Source organism: Lithobates pipiens, unplaced genomic scaffold (assembly GCF_037356315.1).
Source record: "Lithobates pipiens isolate NorthernLeopardFrog02 unplaced genomic scaffold, aLitPip1_a1.2 Scaffold_35, whole genome shotgun sequence".
NCBI classification, from domain to species: domain Eukaryota; kingdom Metazoa; phylum Chordata; class Amphibia; order Anura; family Ranidae; genus Lithobates; species Lithobates pipiens.
Genome location: NW_027507811.1, coordinates 12019323 through 12030678, shown reverse-complemented (window position 1 = coordinate 12030678; position 11356 = coordinate 12019323). Strand labels below are relative to the sequence as shown.

At 46.0% G+C, this 11356-nt stretch overlaps 1 protein-coding gene across 1 annotated transcript in view; it reads left to right on the top strand.

Moving 5' to 3' along the window:
- Nucleotides 1-1461: 1461 nt before the first annotated feature.
- LOC143955493 (uncharacterized) overlaps nt 1462-11356 on the top strand; it is a 70359-nt gene continuing 60464 nt past the window's right edge. Inside the window, exons 1-5 of the mRNA XM_077465531.1 lie at nt 1462-1526; nt 2497-2625; nt 2859-3114; nt 3231-3319; nt 3454-3598. Of these exons, the coding sequence (XP_077321657.1) occupies nt 2530-2625; nt 2859-3114; nt 3231-3319; nt 3454-3598 (586 nt within the window). The 5' untranslated portion in view covers nt 1462-1526; nt 2497-2529. The remainder of the gene's footprint in view (nt 1527-2496; nt 2626-2858; nt 3115-3230; nt 3320-3453; nt 3599-11356) is intronic.

Genomic DNA, 11356 nt, shown 5'->3' with positions numbered 1-11356 from the left:
CCGAGACAGAAGTACAATTAAATCGCACTTGTTTATTAATAAAAATAAATAAAAAGGTAAATAGAGTAAGCGTAGTCAAAGCATAGCCAGAGTCCAGTAACCAGATCGGGTAATCAGCCAGGCCAGAAGTCAGGGATCTAAGTAGAGGAACAGCAAGCAGGATAAGGAGCCAGAAGGGATGTCAGAAAGCCATTCTTTAAACAGGAACGCAGGAGATGATTTCTTGTGATGAGACAAGGCGAAGGCAGAGATAAAGTGAGCTGGACAGCTTTAAGTAGGCAGGTTAGACGAGCAGGATCAGGAACAGCTGGGTAACTGTGGAGATAGATGAGAGCTGACAATTAGCCGACAGCTGAGCAGGCAGCTAAGAGAAGGAAGGGCTAAGCCAGCCCTGACAGAAAGTCATATGCTTGTGCAGGCATACACATGTATATAATATGCATGTGTATGTATATATATCCACAGAGAGCCCCCCCCCCTAAATCAGGGTCCCCAGAGAGCCCCCCCTTAAATCAGGGTCCCCAGAGAGCCTCCCCCTTAAATCATGGTCCCCAGAGAGCCACCCCTCCCCTTTGGGACCCCTGCAGAGACTCTGGGCTATGGGACCCACATTCGGGGCTATAGCCCCAAAAGCCACCCCCTAGCGACGTCACTGCTCAGAATCCTAGAAACCTTTGGAGGAACCCTGGCTGAGAAAGGCTGGACTAGGCAGTAATATATTTCTATCTCCCTTGGTGGGAGTGGAGATGACCCCATCTATAAGGATATACAGCACATACACACAGCACAAGTTCACAAAACAAAACGTTTTTCGGGGATGCTGGGTAACTGTGGAGATAGATGAGAGCTGACAATTAGCCGACAGCTGAGCAGGCAGCTAAGAGAAGGAAGGGCTAAGCCAGCCCTGACAGAAAGTCATATGCTTGTGCAGGCATACACATGTATATAATATGCATGTGTATGTATATATATCCACAGAGAGCCCCCCCCCCCCTAAATCAGGGTCCCCAGAGAGCCCCCCCTTAAATCAGGGTCCCCAGAGAGCCCCCCCTTAAATCAGGGTCCCCAGAGAGCCTCCCCCTTAAATCATGGTCCCCAGAGAGCCACCCCTCCCCTTTGGGACCCCTGCAGAGACTCTGGGCTATGGGACCCACATTCGGGGCTATAGCCCCAAAAGCCACCCCCTAGCGACGTCACTGCTCAGAATCCTAGAAACCTTTGGAGGAACCCTGGCTGAGAAAGGCTGGACTAGGCAGTAATATATTTCTATCTCCCTTGGTGGGAGTGGAGATGACCCCATCTATAAGGATATACAGCACATACACACAGCACAAGTTCACAAAACAAAACGTTTTTCGGGGATGCAGTTACTCTGTGCTCCACAAGGTGGTGATCTCACTTTTACCCAGACAGGAAGTCTCTATGGAAGACAGGAAGTGATGTCAGATACAGACAGGAAGTTCTGGGTTAGAGGTGAGTCCGGAGGAAGTAAAGAGGAGACATTGCTGGAAGTGGCTGCAGAGGAGGTAATAAAATCTTATTTTCTATTTACACCCAGTAACTCCCCGTCATGTCCGTCCTCTTCCTCCATAGTCATTGTGACAGCTTTTATCTCCAGCAGAAGATCATATACACACATATATAGTGTGGAAACCTAGATTAACCCCTTCGGGTTCAGAACATTCCCCGACTTACAGGGCTGGGCTATTTCCTTAATTTTGGAGTTCAATTCTAGTAATATGTTCCTCTAAACAAACAGCACTGACAATAAATAGACAAGACGATGACCATCCTGACCATACATGGCCTACAAAGGGCAATTATTACACAACACAGGCAGCCAATGGGCAATCATTACAATATGCAGCCAACACAATGATGGAGTGCTGGGGTCAGGAGTATGGAGCATAGAGCCCCTTACATTGCTGGTCAGGAGGAAGAAAACATTCCTCGGCCTACCATGAAGAATATGTTCCATCAATGGTGTCAGAGGGAGGACAATACTGAGGGTTCTGAGGAAAGTAGAGGAGCTGAGGGGACTGTGAGGAGTAATGGAAAGCTGCTGGACTTTAAGGGCCCCTTAGTGGGTAGTGAGAAGCCTTGCAGTCAGAGTTCTGCCAATCATCCTGATTATCTGGCAAAACAAACAAAGAGGTTCCCCTTCTTGGACATCATGACGACCTAACGTTGACCTCACAGCACTGCCTCTGAGCAAAACACGAAGGCAGAAGAAGGATCGTATTTATCATTCCTCATCTGCAGATCTAAAACGAATCAAAACCAGAAATAAAAACAAACCCAACACAGAAAATACAATTTACAGTGTGTTCCAACAGGTCAAGAGGGTCTTCAAAAATGTAATAACATTAAACAGTCCAAATGAAATGGGTTCCCATTGGGGCAGTAGTCCTCAAATGTATATCAACCCTTCTATTACCCCCCCCCCCCCCCCCCCACATCCTATCCAATAATAATTCTTACCTTCGTTTCCCAAAGTTATCCGTCTACAAGGAGACCCGTATAGATCAAATGACGGCACGAATGAGGATGGAGGAGGACCGGAGTCACGTGACTGAGAAGATACTAAACCTCACCCTGGAGATCATCTACCTGCTGACCGGAGAGGTGAGGAGGATTCTGGGAGGTCACATGACATCACTCTTATGTCAAATGGGGATGAGCTCTGGCGTGTTTACAAGCCGCACGGGCAGAGTCCGCCAGGAAGTCGGGAAAATGTCTCACTGTTTGCGATTAGCGCTGTGCAGTGCTGACTTCCTGGCGGACTCTGCCCGTGCGGGTTGCGAACATGCCTGAGCTCATCCTTAATGTCTAATATGATAGTTACTGTTTCAATACAGAGTTTGCCTCCAATAAAGTTTGGTGACCGCGTGACCATCACCGTACCTCCGCCTCACTCACGGACCCCTAAGAGACACAACATTCAGAAGATTCTAGAAGTCACCAAGAAGATTGTTCAGCTGCTGATGGGAGAAGTAAATAGGACTGGGAATTATGGAACTGTATCTACTAAGGAGGAGTGGGAGTATTTAGAAGGACACAAGGATCTCTACAAGGACGTCATGATGGACAATCAGCCGCCTCTCACATCACCGGGTAAGAGGAGACTTTATTGTAAAGGAGAGAGCAGTACGGAGGCTCCACCTAGATCCCCCATCATCTGATAAACACATAGAAACAATGTATTCAGTCAGTGTGTGTGTTTCCTACAGATGGATCCAGTAATGGGAACCCACCAGAGAGATGTCCCCGTCCTCTGTATTACACACAGGAAGGTCACACCATCCATCGCCTTAACAAGGTTTGTTGGACGGAGAATTTAGAACATAGATTTGCAAAGACAGTGTGTATACTGTGTGTATTTTTTATGTGATGCCACAATATTAAAGCTTAGATTTTATATAAATCTTATAATTGATCCTTCTCTTGGTGTAGGGTGAAGATCTGATAGATATAAAAGTCGAGGTTAAATCAGAAGAAGAAGAAGAGAGGTATGTGAGGGATGATCAGCAGTCTATGGAGGAGGATGAAATAATAAGGACATTTATAGAGGAGGACACTCCTACAGAGATCAGCACAGGTGGGTCATTAACACTAAATCCATTCCTCCACCCATACTGCTCACTGATTGGTCCAGAGTAGGGCGGGGGCTGGGTGATATCAGCCTGTAATCCCCTGGTCACTTTCCTGAGCTGTGTTCCCCGTCCTGTATTCCTGGATTTCTCTCCGATAATCTTCCTTCTCTGTGCTGCCGACACAATTTATGTATCTAGACTGGATTTATGTTGATTCTGGGGTTCAACTGGCAGCAAAATGTTGATTTTCACCTTAGGCATTGCTCAACCTAGGCACCTGGGGCATGTGTCTTTGGTCTTCTGCCCCAATGATGGGGGTCTTCAGGATCAGTCCAGTCTTCATCTTGGTTGTTCTCCCCCCATCCTCACTCTCTGACCTCTGGTGGGGCTCAGCCCCGCTGTTATTCATGACTAAATCATGGACTAAATAAGGAAGTGCAGGACTTCTTGTGTTGGGAAGATGGCAATGAGTGATAGAGGGGGAGGGGACACTCGTCCTATAATCCCCTCATCACTGTCACTCCTATAGAAGACAGTTCTCGTTGTTTCCTCCCTCTCTGACTAAGGTCCATGAATAAAGAAATGATCTGGTAGGAGATCAGAGGACCCATTTACTAGTTACCTTGAGGGGGGAATTGTAAGATCCTCAGAGACAAAGCTGCCTGATGTGGGCGGAGTCCTGGTTTAGGGGAACCAATCAGCTCATGTCTAGTAATAATCTTTGTATTTCTATTTTAGTAGATGGACGGGAGATGAAGAAAACCTCAGAGGATTGTCTCACTTTGTCTCCAGACTGTAAAGTAGAAGATGAGGACATCACACAGTATAGTCCAGGAGAAAACCCGACTACCTCAAATGTCCATCCGGCACCACACAGTGTAGATGGACCATCGTATTCCTCTTATCCCGAGGAACCTCAGACTGTGCGGGACGGTGCCGGACCATCGTATTCCTCTTATCCCGAGGAACCTCAGACTGTGTGGGACGGTACCATCCTTCCAACAGATATGAGGTTTTCCTGTAGTGAGTGTGGGAAGTGTTTCCGTTTTAAATCCAGACTTATTGTGCATAAAAGATCTCACACAGGTGAGAATCCACATTCCTGTCCTGAGTGTGGAAAAGTTTGTTTAACGAAGTCCCATCTTTCCACACATCAGAGATGTCACACGGGTGAGAAGCCGTATTCCTGTCCTGTGTGCGGGAAATGTTTTTCAGTGAAGTCACATCTTAACGCACATCAGAGATCACATACGGGGGAGAAGCCGTATTCCTGTCCTGTGTGCGGAAAATGTTTCTCCGTGAAGTCACATCTTAACACACATCAGAGGTTGCACACGGGAGAGAAGCCTTATTCCTGTCCTGTGTGTGGGAAATGTTTCTCAAGAAATTCACATCTCAGCATACATCAGAGGTTGCACACGGGGGAGAAGCCGTATTCCTGTCATGAGTGCGGGAAATGTTTTACAGTCAAGTCACACCTTAGCACGCATCAGAGACTGCACACGGGGGAAAAGCCGTATTCCTGTTCTGTGTGCGGGAAATGTTTTTCAGACAAGTCCTCTCATAACAGACATCAGAGGTTGCACACGGGTGAGAAGCCACTTTCCTGTCCTGAGTGCGGGAAATGTTTTTCACAGAAGTCCAATCTTTACAGACATCAGAAATCTCACACAGGGTAGAAGCCACGTTCCTATTCTGACTGAGATTATTAATCAAATATATATACAGCGCATGAGCAAGTATGTTGCTCAGATAAATTCTCCAATTCATGCAAACATATACATAAATTTGATATCATATTGACCTCAACCTGATAGAACACCTTTGGCATGAATTAGAGCGGAGACTACAAGCCAGACCTCGTCCAACGTCAGTGCCTAAGCTCACAAATGCGCTTCTGGAAGAATGGTCAAACATTCCCATAGACACACTCCTAAACCTTGTGGGCGGCCTTCCCAGAAGAGGTGAAGCTGTTATAGCTGCAAAGGGTTGGCCAACTCAATATTGAACCCTACGGACTAAGACTGGGATGCCATTAAAGTTTATGTGCGTGTAAAGGCAGGTGTCCCAATACTTTTGGTAATATAGTGTATATAAAGTGCAATTACAAATAAAGTGCAACATTTTCTACAAAAAGTGGAAGTGTCCACTTTCAGTGTTGTTTTTTTTAATTATTTTTTTTCACGTACAAAAACATTTTACATTATTATTACATTCAATCCTTAAATGTTCTGATTAAAAAATAAAGTGCTCATTCAATGTGTCGTCTCTTCCACTGTCCGTCACCACATGGCTATCCTCCACCTTCACTCCTCATGAGGTAGTTTGACCTATTCAGCCCTGGGTCAGCTTGCGCCCATAGAAAACAACACACCCCCCAGTGCCGTGGGGGTGGTCCCCTTAGTCTGCCTGTCAGGTGGCACATCTGTACCATGTATAGAACCTGCTGCAGCAAAACTTCCGTGTATAAAGAAAAAAAAAAATTCAATTGATTTTCCCAGCAAGATTTTTTTATTTGGACAAGCTGGAATTTAGATCCTGGGTTCATAGGAAAATTCAGCAGAGGAGGAGCTGACAAATCTCACATCATCACCACCAGCTGCATGGAGACGTGGTGCCAAAAAAAGCGTCAGCACTAAGCCCTGTCCTGCATCCTTCCTAGTTGCAAGCAGTTACCCCGTGGGCTGTGAACAAAATACATCATCCCTGACAATGCTTGCTGGACCACGTGTCAGCAGTAATGTGGACCTTGCGGCTGACTGCCTTGCCCAACATGCCAAAATATTGCCTTCCACATGATGGTGCAGAGCTAGAATGGCCTTATGTGCAAAGAAATAGTGACTGGGAACCTGCCATTGTGGTACAGCACATTCTGCAAATTTACGGAAGGGGGCAGAATCCCCCTAATAATCTGCTGTACCTGTCAAAGGTTCGAAACCTAAACTTGAAAAAGCAAAAGTCCCCGTTGTGAAGGCTTATATTCAAGTTAATGGCCTTAAAAAGGGTATGGGGGCCCGGGTACTGCCCTAGGGGACATGTATTAATGCAAAAAAAAAAAAACTTTTTTAAAAATCTTTTTTAAAAGATTGTTTTTAAAGGAGCAGTGATTTTAAAGATACTTAAAGTGAAACAAGAAAAAATGAAAAGTTCCTTTAAATATCGTGCCTTTGGGTGTCCCCTTAGTCTGCCTGTAAAGTGGCACATCTGTACCATGTATAGAACCTGCTGCAGCAAAACATTTATAAAGAAAAGAAAATATATTTAAATTGATTTAAATAAAGACATGGATGAGCGAGTTTGGGGTGGAGGAACTTGACTGGCCTCCACAGAGTCCTGCAAAGGGTGGGCCAACTCCATATTGAACCCTACGGACTAAGACAGGGATGCCAATAAAGTTCATGTAAAGGCAGGTGTCCCAATACTTTTGACAATATAGTGTATATACAGCGCTTCAGCAAAAATGTGCTCAATTAAATTCTCCAATTCATGCAAACATACATATTTTGATATCGTAAAAAAAATAAGTATCCTATAAAACCTCATGTGTGTCCATAAATGAAGTGTTGTATACAAATGCATATGTATCCAAGTACCATATATGTAAAAAGTGCAATTACAAATAAATGCAACATTTTTTTCAAAAAGTGCTCCTAAATCATACAAGTGCAAATGTCCACTTTCAGGGCTCGGATTCAAAAATAAAGTGTTTATTCAATGTGTCGGCTCTTCCATTGTCCACCAACACGTGGCTCCACCTTCACTCCTCCCTCACCAGATAATGAATCGCATAGGTTCGAAACCTGAACTTGAAAAATCAAAAGCCCCCTTTGTGAAGGCTTATATGCAAGTTATTGGCCTTAAAAAGTGTATGGGGGCCCGGCTACTGCCCCAGGGGACAGGTATCAATGCAAAAAAAAAAAACTTTTTTAAAATATTGTTTTTAAAGGAGCAGTGATTTTAATGATACTTAAAGTGAAACAATAAAAAATGAAAAGTTCCTTTAAAGATCATGCCTTTGGGTGTCCCCATAGTCTGCCTGTAAAGTGGTGCATCTGTACCATGTATAGAACCTGCTGCAGCAAAACTGACATTTATAAAGAAAAGAAAAATACATTCAAATAGATTTTTCCTGCAAGCTTTCTTTATTTGGACAAGCTGGAATTTAGACGCTGCGTCCATAGGACAATTCAGCAAAAGAGGAGGAGGGGGGTTAAGCTGACAAATCTTACATCATCACCACCAACTGAAACGTGGTGGCAAAACAGACTCCAGCACTGAGCCCTGTCCTGCATCCTTCCTAGTTGCATGCAGTTACCCCGTGGGCTGTGAACAAAATATATCATCCCTGACAATGCTTGCTGGACCACGTGTCAACAGTAACGTGGACCTTGCGGCTGACTGCCTTGCCCAACATGCTAAAACATTGCCTTCCACATGATGGTGCAGAGCTAGAATGGCCTTATGTGCAAAAAAAAAGTGACTGGGAACCTTCCATTGTGGTACAGCACATTCTGCAAATTCACGGAAGGGGGCAGAATCCCCCTAATAATGTGCTGTACCTGTCATTGTGGTACAGCACATTCTGCAAATTCACGGAAGGGGGCAGAATCCACCAGATGGTAAGGCAGGTGTTGTAAAGCCAGCAATTTGGACAAACTGGAATTTAGATGCTGGGTATGTGGGTGGCAGGGAGTGTATTTTTTTTCGCAGCAGATGAGGCAAAGAAATATGTCTGCTATACTCTACAGCTGGTGGTGTGCTGCTGCCAGGACCTGGGACACCCTTTGCTATATCATCATCCCTGTCAGTGGAGGTTGCTAAGAGGTCATAAGATATAGTGGGGGTAGACCTGAAAGGTGAGGAGGAGAAGTGTGTCCCTTGTGTGTGGCTTTTAGCTGCTCTTGTCATTGTGTGGAAGGTTAAATGTCTTGTCAAAGCATGTGGTACCCAAATGGCTGGTGTTTTCACCACTCTTGATAAGCTTAAGGCAAAGTTGGCAAATTGCAATAGTGCGATCAGCTGCACATGTACTAAAAAAAGGCCTAGACTGCTGAGCTGTGGAAATTGTCCGGGAGATAAGAGCTCTACAATGTGATGGAATAGGATGGCTTCTCTCTACTCTTCCATGATGGCTGCCTCATTAAGGTAGTGCCTCACCCTCACTTTCCTCCTCTGCTCCATCTGGCACCCAAGTCGGATCAGTGACCTCATCATCAGCTCCTCCATCCTCATTACCACTGGAGACAACTTGGCAATACACTGCCGCTGGGGGAACCTGACTGCCAATTTGTTGTCTACCAGTGTTCTCCCCTCTCTGTAGGCTCATGTTCCTGCCTTCCTCAACCTCACCCTTAAGAACCAACATCAGAATCGAGTAATGGCTGTGCATCGTCAAGGAGCAAGTGGCTGACACCATGTTCAAATAATTCAACTGACTCCTCCATGCCTGATGCTGGGAATGCTGGGGCTATGGCTGGAATAGCTGTGGACAAGGAGGCAGAATAAGCCGCTCTGGCATCTGTGGCGGACTGGGCGCTAGTCTCTGCTTGGGTGACGGCAGATGAGAAGGATGAGGACGGTTTAGTAAGCAAGTCCACCACCTCCTCTGCATTCTGTGGCTGGATAGCATGGGCAACATCACTAAACACAGACAAATGTGCCCAGCCTGAGGACTGACTACCTCCACCTTTGCCTGTGGTGCCATGGGAATGTCTGCCTCTCCTTGTTGGCCTCCCAGATATGATATGGGTTGGGGGAGGCCATTTTACCCAAATATTATACACTATATTCATTTATAAAGGTATATGAACTACACTATACTCACACACTACGCTAATGCCCTGTACACGCGAGCGTTTTTTTCCGTCGGAATAAACTCTGAAGGTGCACTTCTGACGAAATTCCAACGGAATTCCGCTCAAGCTGTCTTGCATACACACTGTCACACAAAAGTCCGACAGTCAAGAACGTGGTGACGTACAGCACATACGACGGGACTAGGAATTGGTTCAGTCGGCCCTCGTGCCACTCTGTGTCCTACACTCCCTGTCTCTTTCTAGGTCCGTCAGAACTTTCGACGTAAAAAGTCAGATGGGGCGTACACAAGATCGGAATATACAATGAAAAGCTCCCGTCTGACTTTTTCTGTTGGAAAATTCCACTCGTGTGTACACGCCATTACACTCTCAATCAGGACCTTACCAGTGCCCTGGTGCCCTGACTGGCAAAGCCTTGCACCTGACCGGTGTTCAACTGCAAGGCTTTATCCAATTGGGGGCCTAGAATGCACTGTAAAGCGAGCTGTAAGAGAAAGCCTGTTAACCAGCAATGACATAAACACATTGCTGAGTGGTCTTTAAGCTGGTTCCTGTTTTCCTGTGCAATGATCTGCTCCCTGCCTACCTGTGCTTGACCCGGCTTGATCTCAACCCTCCTCTGGATTTCTGCCTGCCTACCTGTGACCTTGGCTAATACTTGACTTTGCTCTTGTCTCATGCTCCTGTACCTTGCTGCCCAATTGTGTACCGACCTCAGCTTGCATCCTGTTCGTGCTTTAGTCTCACGTTCCTGTACCTGCATTGCCCAGCTGTTGATCACCCCTTGACTTATGTTCCGGCTAGTCTCCTGCTTACTGATCCGGTGTCACGGAGCTCCAGTTCCGGGTGCCTGTCTGGTGATCTACAGCCATCCTTTCGCTGTCAAGCCTCAGCTGGTGCCACCTGCTATACCGGCCCTCGTGTCACTCTGTACTACACTCTCTGTCAGCATTACCAGGGCTGTTGGACAGGAAGTGCAAGAGAAGCCTCCTCTACAGCTCGATCTCCACCAGGTACATGACCCGCAGAGTGCATTGTGGGGTGTTCGGCAGGCGAACATCCTACCAAGTGACCTGCAAATTTGGGTGTTCGCCACACCTTTAATGGCTCAGGGCCTTTAATATCTCCTTCTAATACATGCAGGCCACAGGAAAAGCAAAAAGGAATGCCATAGTAGAAACACAAATGTCCAGTAACATTTATCACTTACATTTGCCAGTGCTGTCTCCCAGCACCCAGATACAACGCTTTCTTGTCTCCAGTCACCCAGCAATCAGCCTGGTGCAAACTCGGGGCATGTGCAAGATGAGGTCCCATAACTCCTCCCCATGTACGTTTCGTCCTCATGAAATTATATCTGTGTCCCTAATATGCACCGCAAAGAGATACCAATGCGCAATTCCAGTGCACACATTCCTGGAAAAATGGATGTGTATGTAAGCAAGCCGGCTGGAACCAAAGATAGTCGACGCAGGAGAACGTCACCAGCACACCGTGGATGTCTTAGGCGGGTCCAAAGTTTTATTCAGCGATCACATAGTTGCAGCAAGAGAAACGTTTGGGAGCCTCATAGTACTCCTTCATCAGGCACGTGACGTCATAAAGCTTTGGACCCAGCGTTGGAGATCTCTGGTGTGCTGGTGACGTTCTTCACTGATCACCAGTATATTGGTTCTAGCTTGGTGGCTTGGCGTGCGTTCCAACTAGTACAACACACAGACATCTTGGAACAGACTATTTTTTAAAATACACAAAAAATATCTCCATGGGACCAAGCAAAAAAGGCTAATGGGGTGTGAAAAATCTAATCTGGAGTGTGAGCTTTTAGACCCAACTACTTCTTTGAGAAGCGTGGCTTTGATATGTAGTGAATGAATGAAATACTTATATATAGCGCACAATGCGAACTGAATCGCCTCTAGGCGCTGTGGCGAGCTTTGATCATCT